At 36.4% G+C, this 23,831-nt stretch overlaps 1 protein-coding gene across 5 annotated transcripts in view; it reads right to left on the bottom strand.

The window, feature by feature from the left end:
• Positions 1-23,831, bottom strand: part of TANC2 (tetratricopeptide repeat, ankyrin repeat and coiled-coil containing 2) — a 329,189-nt gene that overhangs the window by 139,887 nt on the left and 165,471 nt on the right. For 3 of the 5 annotated variants that reach the window (XM_053655892.1, XM_053655895.1, XM_053655899.1), the window contains exon 5: positions 18,224-18,334. The exons of the other annotated variants lie outside the window; for them this stretch is intronic. In XM_053655892.1, the coding sequence (XP_053511867.1) occupies positions 18,224-18,334 (111 nt within the window). The remainder of the gene's footprint in view (positions 1-18,223; positions 18,335-23,831) is intronic. 5 annotated transcript variants of the gene reach the window in all.

Below are 23,831 nucleotides of genomic sequence, written 5' to 3'. Positions count from 1 at the left end.
GTTCTATGTCTGTGAAATATGTCATTGGTATTTTCATAGGGATTGTGTTGACTCTATAAATTACTTCTGGTAATACATTTTAATGATGTTAATTCTTCTAATCCATGGACACGGTATATGCTTTCATTTATTTGTGTCTTCTGTAATTTCTTTCTTCAGTATTGTGTAGTTTTCTGAGTACAGGTCTTTTATCTCCTTGGTAAGGTTTATTCCCAGGTACTTTATTTTCTTGTCACTATAGCAAATAAGATTATTTCCTGATTTCTGATTCTGATCTTTCATTGTTGGTGTATAAAAATGCCTTTGATTTCTGATTATTGACTTTGAACCCTGCTGTTTTGCCAAATTCACTTATTAGGTCGAGTTGTTTTTTTTGGTGGAGTCTGTAAGGTTTTCTATGTACACTATCATATCATCTGCAAACAATGACAGTTTTACTGAAAAAAGGCACTTCTTTATCTTTCAGGTCATCAATGGCTAATAATATCCCTTCAATTTCTCATTTTATAGCTCCCAGAATTTAAGGGGACTGGTTTGTTCAAAGAGGTAGCATTCTAAGACTGTTCTAGTGTGCAGTCTGTTCCCATTTAGCTTCATGGGGAGCACAGACCAGAGAAGTAAGATACTCCTTTTATATACTTTAGGATGTGCATGCAATCTAAAAATACAAATGCTAGAATTATTTTGCCTTAAAGGACAGAATGGTGACTGGACCCTTTTAGTAATTAGAGACCCTCCAGCAAATAACAACTAATAAAAACTGGACAAACTGTATTTTTAAAATCTTCTTAAAAAACATTAAAAACTTAATAAGATAGGGATAAATCATGAGACAGGGTCAGGGAGAAAATGAAAATCTAGAATGGAAATCTTGTCCAGTGTGAAGGGCCACTTTCACACAGGATGAATTTATTAATAAAGAAGAAAGGATAAAGCAAATCAGTTGTGCTTTTGGCTGTCTCATAAAATGAGGGGAACAAAAGTTGTAATCTAGGATCTGCCAAGAGTGAAAAGTCTACTAAAACACCTCACCCTTTGGGCTGAGACCTTAAGAATTGTCCCCTAGGAGTAACGATGAACCAGAAGTAAACTAGGCCTTGCAGTCGTGATTTACGTCATCTCATTAGACTGGAAAACTTCAAATACTGAACTTGGATTTAACTGAATCCAGGTGGTAGAAGCAAATGAAAAAACTCTCTGGAGGAAAAAGAAGAAAAACAAAAACCCTCATCCTATTTTTAGATTATTCCTACAAATATTCACAAATATTCTCAAATGTTAAATCTAGCATACAAAAATAATTAGAGGTATAAACAGACAGGGGAGTCAGCAGAAACAGTGGGCAAAAGAATGAATGGTAAAGAGTACTGTAGATAATCTCTTGGGGCAATTTTTAATATAATGTAAAAATGCAGTGGAAAAGAGCTAGAGTCTATGGGAAGATGAGTGGCGATGAAGGAAGGAAAGAGCAGTGCTAGAGTTACAAGAAGAAACATCCTTCGTGTGGTAATCACTTCACAATACATACAAATAGCAAATCACTATGTTGTACAGCTGAGACTAATATAGTATCATATGCCAATTATACTTGGTTTTTTTTTAACTGTCATTTGGTGATCACAGTGTTGGAGAGGGTGAATATTTTCTAACACAACTACAGGTTATGGATGGAGGGATTTCTCCCTTAGTTCTTTTCAAAGTAACTTCACAGGGACTTCTGGTCAGGATGGCAGCATAGGTAAACATGGCTTGCCTCCTTGCTCAACCACATCAAAATTACAACTAAATTATAGAAGAACCATCATTCAGAACTGCCAGAAATCAAGTTGAATGAAAGTCTGACAACTATGGAATTAAGGAAACCTCATCCATCCAGACTGGTAGGAGGGGCAGAGACACAGAATGGACTGGTACCACATCCCCATGTGGTGGATAAAAATTCGGAAGGGATATCTCAGGACAGAGGAGTTTCAGCTCCACACCAGGCTCCTCAGCCAAGGGTTCCAGTGCCAGAAAGATAAGTTTCCGTAACTTCTGGCTGCAAAATCCAGTGAGCATTGAGTCAGTGGAAGAAACTTCAGGAGTCCCAAGGAGTTCCTCTTAAAGAGTCTATGCACAAACTTACTCAAACTCACTTCCCTCTTAGCACTGGGGTACAGCTTGAAAGGCACCAGTGGCATACCGGGAAGAAATGAAGTGCCTGGCAATGAGGTGAGATGAGGGGCAGCCTTCTCCCAGGAAGAAACCACTGTCCCTTTTCTGAACCCTCCCCTGACAGAGCTGGGGGCAGGCAGGTGCCATATCTGAGACTTGATCAACTTGGCTAATACTATTTGCCCTATTCCTGGAGGTTCCCTGAGGCTCTGACCCACCCAACTCACACCAGTTAACAGTGGCTATTTCACTGAGGGCTGGTCTTAGCTCATGCTTCACAACTGCCTAAATCCTTTTAAACAAGCAACAGTTAGCCTCAGCAAGCACCCATCCCTTCAACCTCTTGTTAAGAGGCCCCAGGTGTGGCACTAGGAGCAGCCAGCCTAGACTCACAGCTTGGCTTTGCCTGGGAATATCCAAGCCCAGCACAACTACCAGCCAAAACATAAGTGGGGGCTGACCTTTTGGTTCACCACCCAGGAAACCCTAGGGCCTGCATACCCAGTGGACAGTTATAGACCACATAAGAACACCACCATCCTGCCCCTGCACGGCTGATTCTCCATGGAGGGCAGAGGTTAACTGTCAGTGGTCACAGCCAATCCCTGCAGCTGACCGGCCTGGGTAAATCCCTCCCATTGACCTGCCAATGGCAGCCAAGGCTCAATTACAAGAGGAGGGTGTACTCAGCCCACACAAAGGGCGCACCTTAAGTACACAACTTGGGTGATAGGGAAGGCTGTGCCACTGGAACCTACAGGGCACTGACTACATTAGGCCATGCTACCAAGACAGGGAGTAACAGCAGCTCTACCTAATGCATAGAAACAATCACATGGAGGCTGCCAAAATGAGCAAAGAAACATGGCCCAAATGAAAGAACAGATAAAAATTCCAGAAAAAGAGCTAAATAAAATGGAGATAAGCAATCTACCAGATGCAGATTTCAAAACACTGGTTATAAGGATGCTCAAGGAGCTTAGTGGGAACCTCAGCAGCATAAAAAAGATCCAGTCAGAAACAAAGGATACACTAATTGAAATAATGAACAATTTACAGAGGAACTGTTGTTGAATGAATGAAGCCGAGGATCAAATCACTTACATGGAACATAAGGAAGCAAAAAACAAATGATCAGAACAAGAAAAAAAAAAAAGAAAAAGAAACCAAAACAAACAAGGGCTGTATAAGCAGCTTCTAGGACAACTTCAAGAGGTCCAACATTTGCATCATGGGGGTGCTAGAAAGAGAACAGAAAGAGCAAGAAATTGGAAATCTATTTGAAAAAATAATAAAAGAGCACTTCCCCAATTTTGTGAAGGTAATGGACATGCAAGGCTAGGAAGCACAGAGAATCCCAAACAAGATAAATGCAAAGAGGCCCACTTCAAGACAAATTACAATTAAAATGCCAAACGTTAAAGATAAAGAGAGAATCTTAAAAGCAGCAAGAGAAAAAGAAGTTAGTTACCTACAGGGGAGTTCTAATAAGAATGTCAGCTGATTTGTCAAAAGAAACTTTGCAGGCTAGAAGGGACTGGCAAGATCATTTCAAAGGCAAAGAATTATTCAAAGCAGGGATCTATCTAAAATTGCTCTAGCCAGCAAAGGTATTATTGAGAATCGAAGGGCAGATAGAGAACTTCTCAGACAAGAAAAAACTAAAGGAATTCATTATCGCCAAACCATTATCACATTAACTGTTAAAGGGACTTAAGAAAAATATGAAAACTATGAATAAAATGGCAAAAAATACATATCTATCAACAATTAAATCTAAAAAAAACCTAAGCAAACAAGAAGAACAGAGACAGAATCATGGATATAGAGAAGGTTTTCTAGAGAACCATATAGAGATGATTGCCAGATGGGAGGAGGTATAGTGGAGTGGGTAAAGGGGTGAGTGGATTAGGAAATATAAATAGATAGTTCAGAATAGCCATGAAGATGTATAGGAAATGGAATAGCCAATGAACTTATACCCATGGATCATGGCCATGGGTATAAGAGTAGGGATAAGTTGAGGTAGTGAGGAGTGCTGACTGGAACAAGGCAAAGGGGGAAAAGTTGGGACAACTGTAATAGCATAATCAATAAAATATAATAGAAAAGTAACTTCACATTTTAATTATTCAATCATACATAGTGCTTCTTGTTCTAGCTAAACTACAGTGGCTAAGAACAAATGATATTCCAAATAGTAGCATATGTAAGCTAACAAAGGATCTAAATCAGGACCTCTTGATCTGAGGTCCTCTGAGACATGAGCTTTTGGAAATCTGTGAATCCCCTGAAATTGTATATGTTTATAAGGAGAGAGTAAAGGAAATTTTTATTCTCCTATCCTCCAACTCTTCTTTGCCACCTCCTAAAGAATGTTAAGAACTCGCAGCAATCCACAGGAGATGTTGCAAACTCAAACACCATCAGGATACAAGCAATTTTAATATATCTGGCACGGATGGAGGTAATGGTTGTAGGAAATTATAAAGTATATGTTGAACTGCAGGGTATACAAGCCTAAAGGTATTCTAATTTTTTTCCCTTTTTTTCTTTTGGTATTGTAATTTTTTAAACTGCTTGCAAAAGTTTTTTGTCTAGGAAAATTTGTTTATTACTTTAAAGTTAAATATAAATTAGAGGTTAAGGTGGTGGTCTGAGATGTTTCCAATAGTTCTAAGAACCACCTCTCAATGTGCAGGGTAGAGAGGGCTGAAAAGTAGGGAAGAATGGTCTCTGGAAGTAGATGGGAAAACCAGACGCATTTTAGGTTATCAGTGACATATGTCACTATCAACCAGCAACTGAAGAAACAGCTTCCTAAGCTGGGGCAGGTGCACAAAAATTTAAGGAATCCTAATCATAGGACCCCTTCTCCTTAAAGTGAAGTGTTTGAATCTTTCCAACTTACCCTTCCTTTTCTTTGCTTCTCTTCTAAATTATTGCCTCCTTTAAATTAACCCATGAAAATATTAAGACTATTCATATGTCCACTCCTCCCATTAAACTATAAAAATAAAATAAAATAAAATAAAATAAAATAAAATAACCCACATTGGACCTACATTAAAAAAAAAATCAACTGTTAGGGGATTTCTCCAATTGCAAAGGGGAGTATTTAGATGCCTACTTTTAGGGCATGAAATGGGAGTTAGCAATAATGTAACTTGTTAGAACACTCTAGGCTCTGATTTTTATTAGTTTTGGTTTGTTTAAACTAGTTTTCAGATTTAAACTATTACACAGAGCAAACCTAAATGTTTTACTATTTTTTTTTGCTTTTTAAAAACTACTTTATTGTTGTTCAATTACAGTTGTATGCATTTTCTCCCCACCATCCTGTTTTACTAATTAAAAAAAAAACTAGACTAGACTTCCAGCCATGATGGAGGTGTATAGAGACATACTGTGCCTCCTCACACAACCAAAATTAAGAACAACAAAAATTTAGAAACACAAAAACAACCAGAACTGATAGAACACTGAACTATGTGGAAGCCAGACAACCATTCATCCAGGTTGGTAAGAGGGACAGAGTCAGTGGTCAGCGGAAGGGAAAAAGCAGTGGCTGGTGGACCCCAGGTACACAGGTGGCAGCTGGCAGACCCCAGGTGCGGAGTGGCAACAAGAAGACCCAGTGAGGTGCTCAAGGAGGCTGGATGACCAAGGTCACACATTTGCATGCAGATAAACCAGAGGAAAACGGGCAATGAGACAGACTGTACAACCCAGGGCCCCAGCCCTAGAAATAGAGCCTAAAAGCACTGATTGAAAACACTTGTGAGGGTTGAGGTGCTGGGAGAGACTCCCAGCCTCACAGGAAAGTTCATTGGAGAGACCCAGGGTCCTAGAACATCACAAGCCCACCCATCCAAGAACCAGCACCAGAAGGGCCCAATTTGCTTGTGGGAAGTGGCAGAAGGGACTGAAATCTGAGACAGAGAGGAGCAAGTATCATTGTTCCCTCTCTGACCCTGCCTCCGAATACAGCATCACAACCCAAACGCTGGGTTGCTTTGCCCTGGTGAACACGTAAGGCTCCGCTCCTCATACATAGCAGGTGCAACCAGATCCCCCCCCAAATAACTGCCCAAATGGAAGAACATATCAAAGTCCCAAAGCCAATACATCTAAGTGACCAAGACATAGCCAACCTATCAGATGCACAGTTCAAAACACTGGTGATCAGGATGCTCAGAACTGGTTGATTTTAATCACAAATTAGATGAAAAAATGAAGGCTACACTAAGTGAAATGAAGGAAAATGCACAGGGAACCAATAATGATGGGAATAAAACTGGGACTCAAATCAATGGAGTAGACCAGAAGAAAAGAAACAACCAAACAAGAAAAGGAAGAAACAAGAATGCAAAGCATTGAGAGGCTTAGGAACCTTCAGGACATCTTTAAACATTCCAACATCCAAATTATAGTGGTACCAGAAGGGAAAGAGGAAGAGCAACAAGTGGAAAACTTATTTGAACAAATAATAAAGGAGAATTTCCCCAATCTGACAAAGGAAATAGGCTTCCAGAAAGTCCAGGAAGCTCAGAGAGTCCCAAAGAAGTTGGACCCAAGAAGGAACACAGCAAGGCACATCATAATTACATTACCCAAGATTAAAATGAAGGAGAGAATTCTAGAAGCAGCAAGACATAAGCGGACAGTCACCTACAAAGGAGTCCCCATCAGACTGTCAGCTGATTTCTCAAAAGAGATCTTACAGGCAAGAAGGGGCTGGAAAGAAGTATTTCAAGTCATGAAAGGCAAGGACCTACATTCAAGATTGCTCTATCCAGCGAAGCTTTCATTTAGAATGGAAGGGCAGATAAAGTGCTTCTCAGATAAGGTCAGGTTCAAGGAGTTCATCATCACCAAGCCCTTATTATATGAAATGTTAAAGGGACTTATCTAAGAAAAAGAGAAAAAAATATGAACAGTAAAAAGACAGCAAACTCACAATTATTAACAACCACACCTAAAACAAAAGCAAACTAAGCAAACAACTAGAATAGGAACAGAACCACAGAAATGGAGATCACATGGAGGGTTAGCAACAGGGGAGTGGAAGGAGGAGAGGGGGAAGAAAGGGGGAATAAGTAGCATAGACACGGTAGGTAGAAAATAGACAAGGGGAGGGCAAGAATACTATGGGAAAGGTAGAAGCTAAAGAACTTACGACACATGGACATGAACTAAAGTGGGGGAATGTGGGTAGGAAGGGGTGTGCAAGGTGGAGGGGAATGAAGGGGGAAAAGGGACAACTTCAATGGCATAATCAATAAAATATATTTAAAAAGTAGACTATGCAAAGTTTTGTATGTAGGTGCAATTTTTTGGAGAGGATGTTCATAAATTTCATCAACTATCATTTTGCAATATAACAAATTATCAAGTTGTACAATTTAATGTATGTCGATTATATCTCAGTAATGATGGGGAAAAAACTATATGCCCCCTAAAACACAGTAAGTAAATGTATCTACTTTATCTTTAAAAATCCTATAGTATTTTACTAACAATTTAGACATACAGAAATAATTGGGGGAAAAATATCCTATAAACACATGCACAGTGCTTCTACATTTTACTATGTAGGAATGAAAACTTTGTAAGGTTGGGGACTCTGCTTTTTTAAAAAACTAATTAGTTTGGCACTTCCCTAAGAGGACAGGTTTTTAAATGCTTATAATCTTCCAACACACCATCCCACTATTCTGATTCTTTCCCATTGGAAGCAGTGATCACCGTAGAGAAAGGATACAGAGATAGTTTCTATCTCTATTGATAGAGTACTTATTGCTTGGCAACACCACACTAGTGTTTCCTTGCCTGCATACTTGCTTCCAATGTACAAGGACTACATCCACATCAATGTATAACAATGACTACTTGGCCGAAATGAAAGATGGTACTTGACAAGCTCAAGAACCTTAAATGTTCACTGAAAATCTCGAAGACTGATGTTTCCCACTGAATGTTCCTTGGGTTTTAAACTGAGGTCTCTAATGTCTGCTTTCAGTAAACATGTCTGAGATACAAATTATGGTAAAGATGCACTACTTTGGTGATAGAGTATTTCTTATTATTCCCTTATTGGCCTGGATTTTTTCCTCCACTGCACAATTTATTCTAATATGGAAAGCAAAGCATTTATATACTCATCAAAGGGAAAAAAGTATTATTTTCAAAAGTCATGTTTGTCTAAATGCCAATTTATTCTCTGTTGGCTTCCCTTTTTCACACACGAGCTGGGCTGATGTAGTCACTGTTCTTTAATCTCCTTATTTTCAAGTAATTAGGATTTTTTTCTAGAACCTGTAAAAGTTATTTTATTTTTATTTTTTTTATTAAATTCATTCAGGTGACATTGGTTAATAGGGTTACATAGGTTTAAAGTGTCCCTTACTATGATACATGATCTGAATATTGCATTGTGTGCCCACCACCTGAAGTCAAATCATCTTCCATATCTTCTAAATCTGTTTATTTTAGAAATAGCACACTAACATAATGTGATGCAATTACCCACACTTAAAGAGAAAAGCTCCATTTGAGGAAGAACAACTTCACTGAGGAAGAACAAATTCACTGTACTGTGAATAGTCAGCACAGATTAATAAGCAAGGGGGAAGACCGATAGATGTTATCTAAAAGTTAGCAGAGGAGTTTTGAATATTAAAAGGGTGGGATACCAGTAATTCTGGTGAACCAGTAACTAAAATCCTCACAGAATGAGTGTTATGACCTCATTTTGCCATAGTCCAGAGAAAATTGCAACAAGAGAGGGTAGTGATTGGTATCCCTTGATGTGAGACACAAAACTGAAGTGTTAGGAAAGAAAATAGAATGGTCTAGAATTTACTTTCTTGAGTCAGCCCTTAATAGAATGAGGATGTTTCACATATTCCTAATTAATTTTTCTGTTCTTAAAATCTACTATTACATATCTCTATTCACCTGTACTTTTTATTCTGATATTTTCCTTGTTTGAAAAAAGTTTCAATTTTTAGTAGTGGCTATTATTTCATAGTTGAGAACACTTTATTCATTTAATATTTGTTGAGTACTACAGAGCAGACAGTGGTCTCAGCACTAAGGATACAGTGATGAAAAAGCTGAACAAATCTCATGTCACAGATGTGATACTTAAGCATAAAAACTAACATCTCAGTTTCCTTGATCACAGTTTATGAAATCCTGCTCAAAGTAAGAATATCCATTCTAATATGGCAAATACAGACTAAGATGCTGGTGTCTGGGTATAGTAATTTCTGTAGTATATATGGTTCATTTATTTTTTTTAGTGTATGTTTACTGGCCACATATTAGTAAGAGGAATAATGTTGTATTTCAAAAACAGTTTTTTAATAGTGGTATGAGAGAAAGGTACAGTACAAAAGGGTAGTAAACTGTCTTTTAAAAAATTTAATAATTTCTTTGTTGCATTTTTATTACCATTTACTCCCCTTACACGCTCCTACTGTGCCCACCGCAGTCACCACAATGTTGTGCATGTTCATGCTGATCAAGAAAAACAAATCAGTACTGAGAGATAAATCAACAGATGTTAGCTTCAGCATCAGAAGCTTAGTATGGCACTATGAGACAGATTTTTCCAAGCCCACAACTAATGGAAGTGAGGCTTTTAAAAACATAATCTCAAAAATGACATCCTATCACTTTTTGCTGTATTCTTTCTGTTAGAAGCAAGTCTCTGGGTCCAACCCACACTCAAGGAAGTGAATTGAAATTTTGCAGAAAGCCACTTCAATGGAACAATCAATTTTTCTTGCTTTCTGTACATATTTGATGTTTCATCTCATGGTCTGCAAACATAAATCCCCATCCTTGCATTCCAGTAGAAAATGTCTATAATATTCCTGGTATCTCACCACTTTTACAGTATGCACTTCCCTGCCGTCCTTCTTATAACTGGCTCTAGGTCTTTCCCCTTGATTAATCTGTAGGGATTACTTACATATTACTAATTATTAAACTTTACTGTTAAGCAATTTATAATCAACACTCACCACAATCTCATAAATTTCAATGTTCTAATGAGTAACTTCTAGATGAGAAAAAAACAAAAAGACAAGAAGGATTTAAGTGACTTAGAGATAAGGGATGGCAGTGGTAACATCAGATATGACTCAGATTCACAAGTCTCTAGTTTCTTAGGTGTCAAAACATAAGTAAGGAATACTTTTCTGTCCCTAGCTTCCATATAATTTTTCATGAACACTGGACTACAGGAATGCACATATGTACTACTTAGGAAAAGGAAACACAAAAATAGAGTATTTTTTAAAATAAATCTAAAAACACTATAATAATTATAGCTAAGATTTATATAGTACTACTATGGGTCACATAATTGTTATTATTTTATATATGTTATTACATCTTCACAGCATTACTATGGTGTAGGTAACATAAAAACATCAGTTTTACAGATAAGGAAATTAACCATTTCTATGTAGTCTAAACTAGTATATTTTACTCCCAAGCCAGTGCATTTTACTGCCTCAAAAACTAAACATTATGATGGGTTTCAGAGTTAAAGGAAAGAGTGTTCATTTGGATATCTAACTAAATTATAGATCTAATCAACACATTCACAGACCAAGATTTTAGAATTTGTGAGGCAAAATACCTTGAGAAATGTTAACTTAAAAGTTAGTGTGATGAGACTGTTAATCTTTTAAACAATGATAAAATACAAATCAGGAATATAACTAAAAATGTTTAAGGTAAAAGTTTTATTCAAAAAGCATCTGTCCACTGAAATAACTTTCTAACATACTAAGAACTTATTAGTAGGTATGAAAGTATGGGGAATATTCATATTCATATTCTAGTTTTTTAGCATATTTATTTTCATAACCAGTAGTCAGACAATTTTTGTCATACTTAAAGAAAAACTAAAATTACTTCTGCTTCCCTCTCTGCTTCCAATCTCTAGTTTCTGGACTGACTTTCATATCCTGATAAGGGCAGTACTGAGGTTCAATTACTCCTTTCATTCTACTTACAAGTCTGTCCACTATGTAACGTTTAGCATTTTTTTAGGTCTAAGAGTTGTATCATTAACAGCCTTTGTTTCATTTCAACCTTTACAAAAGTTTTTATTTTGCCCCCGCCTTTGGTGAGGAAAATGTGTGTTACAGACTACTTTGAGAACCTGTTATAGAAAGAAGCACATATGTACAGGTAGAATAGTGTTTGTGCATAATTTTAAGAAGTTTAGAAGCCCCCTACAGCTCACCACTTTAACTCAGATTAAAAATCTTGATATACACTTATTATATTTACAACATAGTAGATATAAATAATACAAACACAATATAACAGGAGATGTGAATTGCAAGAGAAAGGCTCCTGGTACCCATATAGCACAATATAGGGGGTTTTATTTATTTACATGTATAGAATTCATAGCAAAACAAATGAAGCATGCCTAACTATTTAGGATAAAAATAACATTCGATAATGTTTTCAGAAAAAAAAGGAAGAAAATGAGAAAACAAATCATCCTTCTCTTTTAAAAGGAGTAATTATGATTTCACAGCAGTTACAAAAAGAGGGTTCAAGGACCTACTCCCTTTATAAATAAAGCATTTTATTTATTTATAGTGCTTGTACTTGTGCTGTACGTAAAATTTACAATGCTGATAAGAAATCCAAATGAAAAATCCTTTACAAATTCAAATATGTAATAAATAAGAATTTGTACCAAATAACTATCATAAAACTCTCTTCCATTCTTGAATTTCAAACACATTCTAATTTTGTGGTCACCTTAAATAATACTGTCCTTTGCAGGACAACACCATTTTATTTAAAAGGATCATTATAAAAAGGTTAACCTCAAATTTTTTTGAAGACACTGGTGTAAATAAAAGCCTCTCTATTTTCAGAACAAGGGTCTGGACTATGGCCCTTAACTTTGCACATGTAATCAAAGGTGCTATAAAATTGCTGACTTGACATACTTTTGACCAAGATGGAAGGGTAGGTCGATACACTTTGCTTCCTCACACAATCAAAAGAAGGGTCACAACAAATTTAAAAACAAAAAACAATCAGAACTGCCAGAAAATTGAACTGTATGGAAGTTTGACGACCAAGGAGTTAAAGAAACAATCATTCAGACTGGTAGGAGGGGCGGAGACGAGCAGCTGAGGTGGATAGGACCTGTGGCAAGGAGATGGCTGGTGGGGCAAGTAAGGTGGACAGGGCATTCCCGCATTTGCATGTGGATAACTGTCAGGAACAACTGGGAGTAAGACAGACTGTACAACCAAGGGTTCCAGCACAGGGAAATAAAGCCTCAAAACCTCTGGCTGCAAAAACCTTTGGGAGTTGTGATGGGAGAAACTCCCAGCCTCACAGGAGAGTTCACTGGAGAGACCCACAAGGCCCTAGAAGGTACACAAACCCACCCACCTGGGAATCAGCACCAGAAGAGACCAATTTGCTTGTGGGTAGTAGGGGAAGTGACTGAAAGCTGGCTGAGAGCTGAGCAAGGGGCATTGTTCCCTCTCTGACCCTTCCCCCAAGTAGAGCATCACAACGCAGTGACCTTGAGTTTCTCCACCCTGGAGAATACCTAAGGCCCTGCTCCTTACATCATAACCAGTGCTGGAAACAAAAAAAATATGGCCCTGAGAAAAGAACAGATCAAACCTCCACAAATAGAACTAAGTGATGAAGAGATAGCCAACCTATCAGATGCACAGTTCAAAACACGAGTAATCAGGATGCTCACAGAAATGGCTGAGTATGGCTGCAAAATAGAGGAAAAAGTGAAGGCTATGAAAAGTGAAATAAAGCAAAATATAATGGGAACCAACAGTGAAGGAAAGGAAACCGAGACTCAAATAAAAAATTTGGAGCAGAAGGAAGAAATAAACACTCAACCAGAACAGAATGAAGAAACGAGAATTCCAAAAAATGAGAAGCTTTGGAATCTCTGGGACAACTTTAAATATTCCCACATCTAAATCATAGGGGTGCCAGAAGGAGAAGAGGAAGAGCAGGAAACTGACAACTTATTTGAAAACATAATGAAAGAGAACTTCCGCAATCTAGCAAAGGAAATAGACTTCCAGGAAGTCCAGGAAGCTCAGAGAGTCCCAAAGAAGTTGGACCCAAGGAAGCACACACCAAGGCACATCATAATTACATAGGAGAGAATCTTAAAAGCAGCAGAAAGAAAAGGAGAGAGTTACCTACAAAAGAGTTCCCATAAAACCATCAGCTGATTTCTCAAAAGAAACCCTGCAGGCAAGAAGGGACTGCCAAGAAGTATTCAAAGCATTGAAAAGCAATGACCTACATCCAAGATTACTCTATCCTGAAAAGCTATCATTTAGAATAGAAGGGCAGATAAAGTGCTTCTCAGATAAGGTTAAGTTAAAGGAGTTCATCTTCACCAAGCCCTTACTTATGAAATGTTAAAGGGAATTATCTAAGAAAAGGAAGATGATAAAAAATATGAACAGTAAAATGACAACAAACTCACAACTATCAACCACTGAACCTAAAACAAAAACAAACTAAGCAAACAACTAGAACAGGAACAGAATCACAGAAATGGAGATCACATGGAGCGTTAACAGTGAGGGTGAAAAAGAAGAATGGGGGGAAAGGTATAGGGAATAAGAAGCATAAATGGTAGGTGGAAAATAGACAGGGGGCAGTTAAGAACAGTATAGGAAATGAAGAAGCCAAAGAACTTACATGTATGACCCATGGACATAAACTAAGGGGGGGGAATGCTGGTGTGGGGGGATGTGCAGGGTGGAGGGGAATAGAGGGGAGAAAAAACTGGGACAACTGTAATAGCACAATCAATAAAATATATGGAAAAAAACTGTTGACTTGATCTGCCATCTGTGTCAAGGTTCATTTCTACACTTAAAATTATGCATTATAATGTGTAACATAATTTAAAAATACTAAAGTATAAAAATATTGCCATCCTTTAGTGAAGGCAATTACTAAATATTTTCAATACAAATTCATTGCAGAAATTTCAGCAAATGAAGAAAAATATAATGAGAATGATGAACCAGAAGAATGCTAACATCTTACTGTTTAATTTCCCTGAGCTAAGCATTCCTGGCATATACATTATTTTATTTAATCTTAATCCTATGAGATATACCCATCATTTTAGAAAAGAGACATGTTATTTATCACAATTTGTAGAATTTAAGGATATGAAAGTTACATGCAGTCATACCGGACAGAGTAAGAAATCAAATCTAGATTAAGTTCAGAACCTGAGCGCTTGTTCACTAATATATGCTGCCCAAGAAAGAAAATTAAAACCACAAGTAACCCCACCAACCAGACACAACCACTGCTAACATGAACATTATTTCACTAATCCTGCTCTTTCCTCCGAATTCCCAATGACCCCACTTTCTCTCCCTCTTTAGGCAGTTGATGTTTGGTGAATTCTTCTAGATATTTTCCCCTATGAATGTTTATTCATGTTTTTATACAAATACATATTTAATTTTTTTAAATTACAGAAAGAACATGATGCTCTATATAATGCTGCTATGACAGAAAATTGAAGCACAGAGATGTTATGTAACATGTTTAAGATCCCAAGACTAGTAAAAGTCAGAACTGAAACACCGCAAGACATTGAACAAAAATGACTATAAATCTTTACATATGTTTTTCCTCATTATTTAGAAAACATTTTAAAATCTTATGCTACCTAACAAAATTAGCTAACATTGATGAGCATTTATTATGAGCCAAGCATTCTGCTGAGTATTATTTATTTATTTAATTCTCATCCAAGGATATGTTTTATTTTAGAGATAGAGGAAGAGGGCATGGAAGCGGGGAGGGAGGGTGGGGAAGAGACAGAAACATCGACTGATCGCCTCCCATACACACCCTAAATGGGGATCCAACCACAACCTTTTGGTGTTATGGGTTGTGGTTGGATCCCCAAACCATGAGCCATCCAACTCATCCAACCAAATGAGCCACCTGGCCAGGGCAGTACTTTATATTTATTAATGTAAGATTATTATCCCCACTTTTATAGATGAGGTAACTGAGGTTTAGAAAGGTTAAGTGACTTGCCTAAAATCACACAGCTAATAAGCAATTCCATCAGAAAAGTTAGCGTGTAGGATGAATCTCTTGTCTTATTTTGGGAATTGTTTTGTTGAAATCACTGATACCAATTGGGTACCCTAAAAATAGAACACAGTTCTGTCTCATACTTATAACCCTACACAAATCACTTATATTCCCTAGATCTTTATTTCCCCACTGCATGAAGATTGAGTATCAAACACAATTCATTTCTCCTCTAACCTGGTTACTCAGTTATATATATCATCAGTCATCTCCATGGTTTCAGTTGCAGAACCAAAACATACTGTTTATACTTAGGTTTTCTCACATTTTCTGCATACAACAAATCTGATTTGAGGAAAGGTAAAACTTAAATTAGATATTTTGGTAGCTAATGTTATGTAGACTAAATTTCTCGATTTATTAGACAAATATTCTAGATCAACAGCTATATCCCAGTGCAGCTTTCCTGAGACTTTACAGACCACATATCAGTGACTTGCTCTAGTTTGATACATAATTTCTTTTTAAACACAGGACAATACTGAACATGAGACATTAGGGACACAGATACCAGGTACAAAAACAGAAACCAAGAAACAGATATGTTCACTTCTCAGACACAAAGGCTTATTTTTCTAACCTCGAATACAGGCACCAAAAGTTTTAAGCTGAGATAATACAGAAACATCCCCAATTACTACTCAGAAGTCAATATCAAAATGAACCCTACAAACTTCCAGTACTGTTCAATGGACAAATAGTGGACAACGCTGTAAGCAGCCTGCAGTAGTAACTCAGCTGGTTCTCCAAGCGTGCAAACCATACCAGCAGCTTCACCATCACTGGGATTTTGTTAGAAAAGCAAATTCTCAGCCCACCCAAGGTGTATTGAATCAGAAATTCTGGGAATGGGCCCGTCAATTTGCATTTGAACAAGGCCTCCAGGTAATTCTGAAGCATTCTAAAATTTGAGAACCACTGCTCTAACCTTTGTGAAATATACTATTTTCCTAAATTTGCATGTGATAATGAATAAAGCAGGTGGACAAGAAGATATCAGAATACTAGCTTTAACTGCATTATTATGTCTGAACATACAATAAAATGTGGTTATGGTCACTGTTCTGTTAGTATATCCTATGGAAGAGAAATTCAAAATGAATGGTTACTTGTTTGCTTTATGAGTGTATACTGAGTTCATTTGTTTACTGTGAATTTTTGGTATCACATAGAAAATAATAGCTTCAACCCTCAGGCTACCATTCTTATCTCTGAAAATAAGTAAAAACTTATTTTCAGAGTAGTTAACAAGAGCAAATCACTAAGAAGTTTCTGTGCTTTGAACATGTTTCAGATAAGAGCCTGCAAAGCACAGCAATTAACATTTTGGCAACATGTTTTAGTTTCTTCCTGGCTTTTTGAAAATTTGAACTAAAGTTTAGTTTGGTTCAATTCCAATTTAGCAGAGAATTCATGCCTGTGGAAAATATATGTGAATAACATGAATAAGATTCTTTGCACTGATTCGGCAATGGCATTCCAACATACATTAGCTGCCCTACTTCTTGACTATAACAAGAGCTAGATTAGATTAAGGATGTCAGATGGGCAATCAGGAAGTAAAAGCCTCTGACTTCTTTTCCAAAACTCAGTGTAGCAATAGGGAATTAGTCCATTTATTTTACTTCATTAAGTAAAATAATGAAGTAAATACATTAAACTTTGTGTGAACAAATGCAAAGCACAATATTCCACTGACCAAGAAGTATGACAATACCTCAAAACATGAGTCTTCCAATAATGTGCTACAGTGTCATTTTATTCCTTTCAGGAAAAAAAAAAACCTGGTTCCTAATATATAACTACTATGACTGACTTAAAAATCAATATTCATCTATAACAGTGGATGAAGCCCAGGATTCTGCACCCTGAAAGTGAAATCCCAAAGCCTTTCAATATTCAAAACTGATTCATAAAATCAAATGTTTCTGATTAGGTTTGGCTCAAGTTTTTGCCTATTTAAAATTTTTTTAAACCTGTCTTTTCTGGGTTGAGAGGTATACTATCCTGAATATTTTAGATGAGAACTACTGATATCCTCCCTAGGAATTAGAAATCACTTTATTCTGCTCACCCTTACTGCTGTAAATATGTAGTGGTTGCATTCACTGTGGTTTTAACATCAATTTTAATGAGCGGGAATAAACAAAAGACCTAAAACCAAGTCTTCTAAGGTCCTTTACTAAAGCTCTGATCTGTATATTCAACCAGAGCCATGAACATAGCTCTATAGACTCACTGTAGAGTGACTGTAAAGGATGTTGCCAGGCAACCCATCTAAGTTTGGAAGAATCTAAGCATTGATAATGACTCTGTCTCAGTTTGGCTCCCACACAAGAAGGGTTTTAGTGAACTCCCACATGTGCTTACAGACTATTCATGAGAAGAGATATTTCTAAAAGTGATTGTCTAGGAATCCAAATCAGGAACCTATGTTTCTTTTCTAATTCAAGCTTAATGTTTCCAACATCACAACTACCTTCTATGACTGTCCAGAAATCCAACTGGAATTAGGCAAAATAGGTCACATGTAGAGGGCTAGTGTCGAGTGATCATTTTCATTCAGATTTTTAACATTCTTGTTTGCACATGGCCAAAGAAAAATTTCTTCAAGTATTCCAAATCATGAAAATCACCCTGAAAACCATTTATCTACCACAATCATTTTAATTCTTTTAAAAATTACCTTCAAAGTTTTAAAATACTTATTAATATCAATAGTTGAAAGGATGTTCAGTAAAAACTATGTTCTAATAAGGAAAATATGCAAAGAGTTGCAAAAGAAGTAATGGGCATGATTTTGTAAATAGTATACATGCAAAACACTGCTCTGTTGGACGGGCCTGTTCCAAACCTCCCTCTTTCAAAGCAGACACTTTGCATGCATGCTTACCAGGGCAGTATGCATCCACGTCCAGTTTCTGAGCTGAAGTGAGGGTTGGTGAGCCAAGCTCGGATTCTGGAATTCGTGGGCTCTCAACAAACTTTGCCTTCCTCAGAGGGGCTAAGGACCAAAAAAAAAAAAAAAAAGGCAGAGAGGGAGAGGAAAAAAGGAGGAGGGGGAATAGAAAGGAAAAAAGAAAGAAAAAGGAAAAAAGAAACAGAGGGAAAGAGAAGGGAAAGAGAAACATAGAGGGGTCATGAGTAAGGGGAACAGCAGGCAACAGATGGAAGCACTTAAATGAACGACACACTCTGTCAGACTCAGATCAGGTTACCCTATTTTTTGAGCCAGAAAAAATTGCATTCTTCATAGAGGAGATAGGTCTTGTTAAAAAGCCACTGCAAACTAGAAAAGCTAAAATCTAATATTCAGAATTATAAGCAGAAGTTGTAACTGTCTATAATCTTTACCTATTTTCTCTCTCTATAAAGTGAAGAGCTTTCTTATTTTGTCTTTGTCATTAAATACAGGTAGTAAGTAAGGATAATATAGGACTAAGTTTTAGGATTTTGTTTATAATAAATGTAATCAAAAGTTTTCTTTATCCAGAAATAACTATCATAATACTCAGTTGTGAAAAATACCCTACATGGGATTAATCTACCTCACTTAACAAGGAAATCAATCACCTGACTGTTCAGTTATTGATGTTAACAAGTCAAAACTGCTAGTGGACTGAGATATTAACTAGGCAATGCCAGTTTGACACTGGATGCTGAACAGATATAATTTAGTTACAAATACAATCATGTGGTCTATGGAACAGTAATATTCCACACCATGGAATCCATTTATTCTTGTAAGGAATGAAATATAAAATATAACTTATAAATTGAAAGCTTCACTTATTGAAAGCTCAAATAAATTTTATTTACTGATTTTTAGTGGTGAATGTTAAGACACTATTGATACACATTTAAATAATCAGTTAATATATTAAAAGTTAAAAATATGAAAAAGATTGCTTTGGTACTTTCAAACTGAGTTCTATTAAATTATATAATAGGGTGAAAATGTTTAGCATACTATCAAAATGTCAGCTGAATCTGAAATTAATTTGTATTTATTACATATCAGTGTCATAACTATGTACAAAATGTAGAGTGCTCAAGATCACATTACTTTTTTCAAGGTTTCTGCATATTCAAAATTCTCACCCACTACTGATCCACAAGGGATTCTAAATCATTCCTAAAAGGCCCTGTAAAAAGAAATATAGAACTTTGCCACTATAATGGCTAGAATTCTTCTCTATTTTATTTGGAAGATAAAAATAATAAAGTATTAAAAAATACTTTTGAAATGTGCCAGTACTCAAAACCTACAGACAACTAATTCACACTTTAAATCCTCCTAGGATGTGTATGAATATTTTAAGCTTCTGTTAAATAAACAAACAAACAAACAAACAAATAAATAAAGCTGGTTACTATCTCCATGGCAACAAAGGCTAAGGTTGCTAACAGTATGGTTTTCTGCTAAAAGTAAGCTTTGAAACAGCAGAATTCTCACCTCTGATAAGAATGTAATGCTTGGGCCTATTTTTTAAAAATCATGTCACAAATGAAGATCTCAAGTGATTTATATGCATATCTGCTGGCTACTAATAGTCAATATGGATCTTTTTATCATAATCTCACCAATTAAAAATAATGAAAATTTATTTATCTAATATTGTTTAGTACAGAAGAAATTATAATTTAATTCTGAAAGCTCTCAGGTCTACAGAATTTTATTAATACATTATTATGGCAACAAAAATAACAATTTTACCTGCTGAGTTCTGACAAAAACAGCACTGGTCCTTGCTCAAGGGACTCTATATATCTAAAAATTTTAACAATTTTCATAATGAATTTGGGGCTAGTAGACAGAAATTAGCAACTCAGGGTAGATATGTAAGGAAGAAATTGATGTATGAAAGGAGAAATTGAGGGAGGTCTGAGTAATGTACAAGAATTACGAGATGGACTCAAGGGGAAAAATCAGGATCATAAAGATCTGTGAACTCAATGCCTTATAGATCTCTCTATTTTTCCTTCTTAGAGAATTCCAACTGAGGTTATTTTTAGCTCATAGCAGACATTAATTGTTTTTTCCACCTTCATCTCTCCTTTATCCATTCGATGCTACACAGGTCCAAAAATGAATTTGAATTACTTTATAAGGTAGTTTATAATGCTGTTCTGATCCCAGAAAACTAGTATCATCTGTAAGTCAATCAGACACAGACAGTATAATCACAGCATTACAGACTGTCCAGGAGTCTTAAATACTGCCTGGTGGAGAACATAAAAGATCATCTTGGAAGATGACACAATATTTTGCTTGGAAGCCTAGAATTTTAATATACTTCATTGTAAAAAAAATTGTATATGAGATGACTCAGGTGGGTAAGAGAGTTCTAGGTCAAAACTGTTTACCAAATAAAACAAAGAAGAAAGAAAAGAAAAATGAAGTGGCTGAAATGAAGTGGGTAGGAGGACTCTAAAACCAAACCAGGGATTTTACTGTGATGTAGGAGATAATAGGAAACTACTGCTCTGAGAAGTACTCTGAACCAATACTGGGAACATGATTCTTAGGCTGTAAAAGCCTTGAGTTTGGGAATGTGGCAGAGGTCAAAAAAAGATAAACATTAGTTCGGAGTCAAAGACTTAGGTCTTGGCTCTAGTACTTATTAGTAGTAAGAAAACGAACTGTTAACTAAGCTTCACTCAGCCTTAGTTTTCTCACAAAGTCAATGGATTTCTGTAAGTTGAAGCATGTAAATACTTAGCCCAATGCTTGGATATGGTGGTATAGGTCATCTATGAATTTATTAAGACATGGAGCAGGGTGGGCTATGCCTATGTAAAACAAAGTAAGCAACTGTTTTCGAGACACGGTATGGAGAGGCAGTAGAAAGGAAGTACAACATAGCATAATAGTGAAAGGTTACTTAGCTTAGGAATTAAGGGTTTGGGTTCTGAAACCAGCAAGCCTAACTCAGAAGAGTCCCATCTCTTCTACTTTTCCCTAGCTGTGAGAACCTTTCTGTGCCTAAGTTTCCTTATCAGTTATTTGTGGGTTAATAACAGTACCTACACTATGAAGGATGACAAGAACAGTGATATTACCAATTATTTTAAAAATTATTTAAAATTATTTTCATAAAAAGTTTTTAAAATTATTCACAATTTTTCTATTAGGAACATACTAAACCCTATTTTGCAGAGGGGAAAATAGAATCACAAGATCTCATGCCCAAGATCACAAGTGGAGACTATTGTAGATTCATATCCAGGTCTTTTGATTTGGAATATGATATATTGTTTCATTTACAATACAGTTCTTCAAGTACAGACTCATTTAGGAAGAGATGATTTTAAATGATCTATAAAAATGGCAGTAAGTAGCACTGAATTACATAGCATGGGAGAATTTACTAGTATCTATCAATATTCTGGCCTCCAAGCCTTTCTCAGAAGAGGGGTGACTATAATTGCCCTGTGGAGTTTAGGAAGAACTATGTGACTAGTTTTGGCTTATGAAATAAGAGCAGAGGTGACACAGCCCCTGCATGATTCTATAGTCTGTCTCTTTCTCTGGCACAAAAATCAAAGAGGTCTCATGTTGAAGTGGTGGAGATACAAAATTGAAGCAACTTTTATTACTGTTATAAAGGACATAAAGTACAGCTGTCTTGGAGAATTGCCCAAGTTTGCTGGGTAAACTAGAAATAGACCTTTGTTGTGTTAGGCCACTAAGATTTTTAAGGCTGTTTGTTATGATGGCATGGACTCTTTTGACTAATGAAATAGCTACAATGTTATTTCCTTTTCAGTCATCTTTCAGTTATTAGAATATGTCAGAAGAAAATTTTAATGTGGTGCTAGTAGTTAATCCTCCTTTTTCACAAAGAGAAGGAAGAGCTGCGCTTCACAGCCATTGAAGACAAAGGAGTTAACTAAAGTTAATAATGTTCTACTTCATCTTATACCATGTGATGATGATTTTCAAGTTTGATAGATTTATTCAGTGTATAAACCTTCTTTTAAAGTAAACTTATTAAAATAAAAACAAAAATTTTTAAAAATTAGGTAAAAATATGGTTATTAGAAAGTATGGCAAAAATCATTAAGATGCTATGCCAAAGAATGAAATTTAAGAAAGAGTGCTATGCACTGAGCTGTATCTCACTAGAGTAACTTTTGATTTAATTCTCTATGTCCTGTCCATTCTGTGTAGAGTTTTAAGCAAATTATTTAGGCAACTGCATTTAAATTGGTATCCAGCATGAGGAGATAGAGCTGATAAAATATCTTGAGATAATAAGAACAATCCATTAGAGTCATAATTGGGATATGGGCTAGGCATTTCAGAGAATTAAGAGATAGGTGAAATGGAGAGTAGAAAGTGAGTTTAAAAAAGACATATAAACAGACATGGTTATTTGAACAATCTAGTCTTCCAATTAGATACTCTGAGCAGCCTCCTCTTAAATGTTTTGCCATCTTTTCAGGAGAGCCAATGAGCCAATCCAGTCCTACATACTTACGCAGTCACTGACAGCACGGTGAAGGGTCACAGCAGGAAGAGAGAAAGCACAGAGGGGTTCAGTTGTACGTATAGTACGCAATCTCTGAAGAACCTACATCTGGGTTATATTGTGGCATCCTCAGACTAGTATGTGCATATAGAAAAGTTCTAGTTACTCTGTTAAACGGAGAGTAAACCATGAGGCCGTTCTTAGATACAAATGGGAGATTAGTAGGTGCTAAAGCTCATAGTTTCTAAATTGTGCTACCACCCCTCGAAATACCTGAAGGGTCTCATGAAGCTCACTTACCAAACTTGGTATAGAATGAGAACCTTTGGAAAAATTTGCTCTGTATATGAAGAAAGAGAAACGGAAAGATAGATAAGATGGAGAAGATAAAGTATTTCATTTCAGGGAGACAGAAGGAAAGATGCAGGCTGGAAGGAAGACAGGGGCAGAGTGTGGGAATACCTAGATTAAGGCAGCTGTCCTAACAGTTCAGGCAGAACAAGAGCTAGCACCAGAGCCAAAGAAAGAGAGCCGCGTTTTCATCTGAATGAACTGATGTACATACAACCTTGCTGAGAAAGACTGAAATCTCTCAAGCTTACTTCAGACTTAAGTATTTGTAAAAATTATGGTCCTCTCCCATAAACGTCACTACTGTTACAATACAATCATATTTCCTCCTTGTGTTAGGGTAAGCCAAGAGCTAAAACAAACAACCATAAAATCTCAGTGGCTTGATATAAGAGCGTTCTCACTCATTATGACTGTTCAGTAGGAAGCTTCTTATCTTAGAGCTTCAAAGTTCTATGGTGGTTTCTCTGAATCAAACCAGAGGCTAGGGGGAAAAAGAAGAATTGCATACAAGAAATTTTTATAGCCTAGCCTGGAATTGGGATACATTATTTTTACTCATATTATTCAAAATTCAGTAATACGACACACTTATCTGTAAGGAATACTGGGATATATAATTTATCTGTATGCCCAGGAAGAAAGGAGAATAGGTTTTGTTGAATGCATAGTATT

The sequence above is a fragment of the Artibeus jamaicensis genome, unplaced genomic scaffold (assembly GCF_021234435.1).
Source record: "Artibeus jamaicensis isolate MK-2021 breed Jamaican fruit bat unplaced genomic scaffold, CSHL_Jam_final contig_1998, whole genome shotgun sequence".
NCBI lineage: Eukaryota > Metazoa > Chordata > Mammalia > Chiroptera > Phyllostomidae > Artibeus > Artibeus jamaicensis.
The sequence above is the reverse complement of the archived record's forward strand: the minus strand, read 5'-3'. Positions and strand labels throughout refer to the sequence as shown.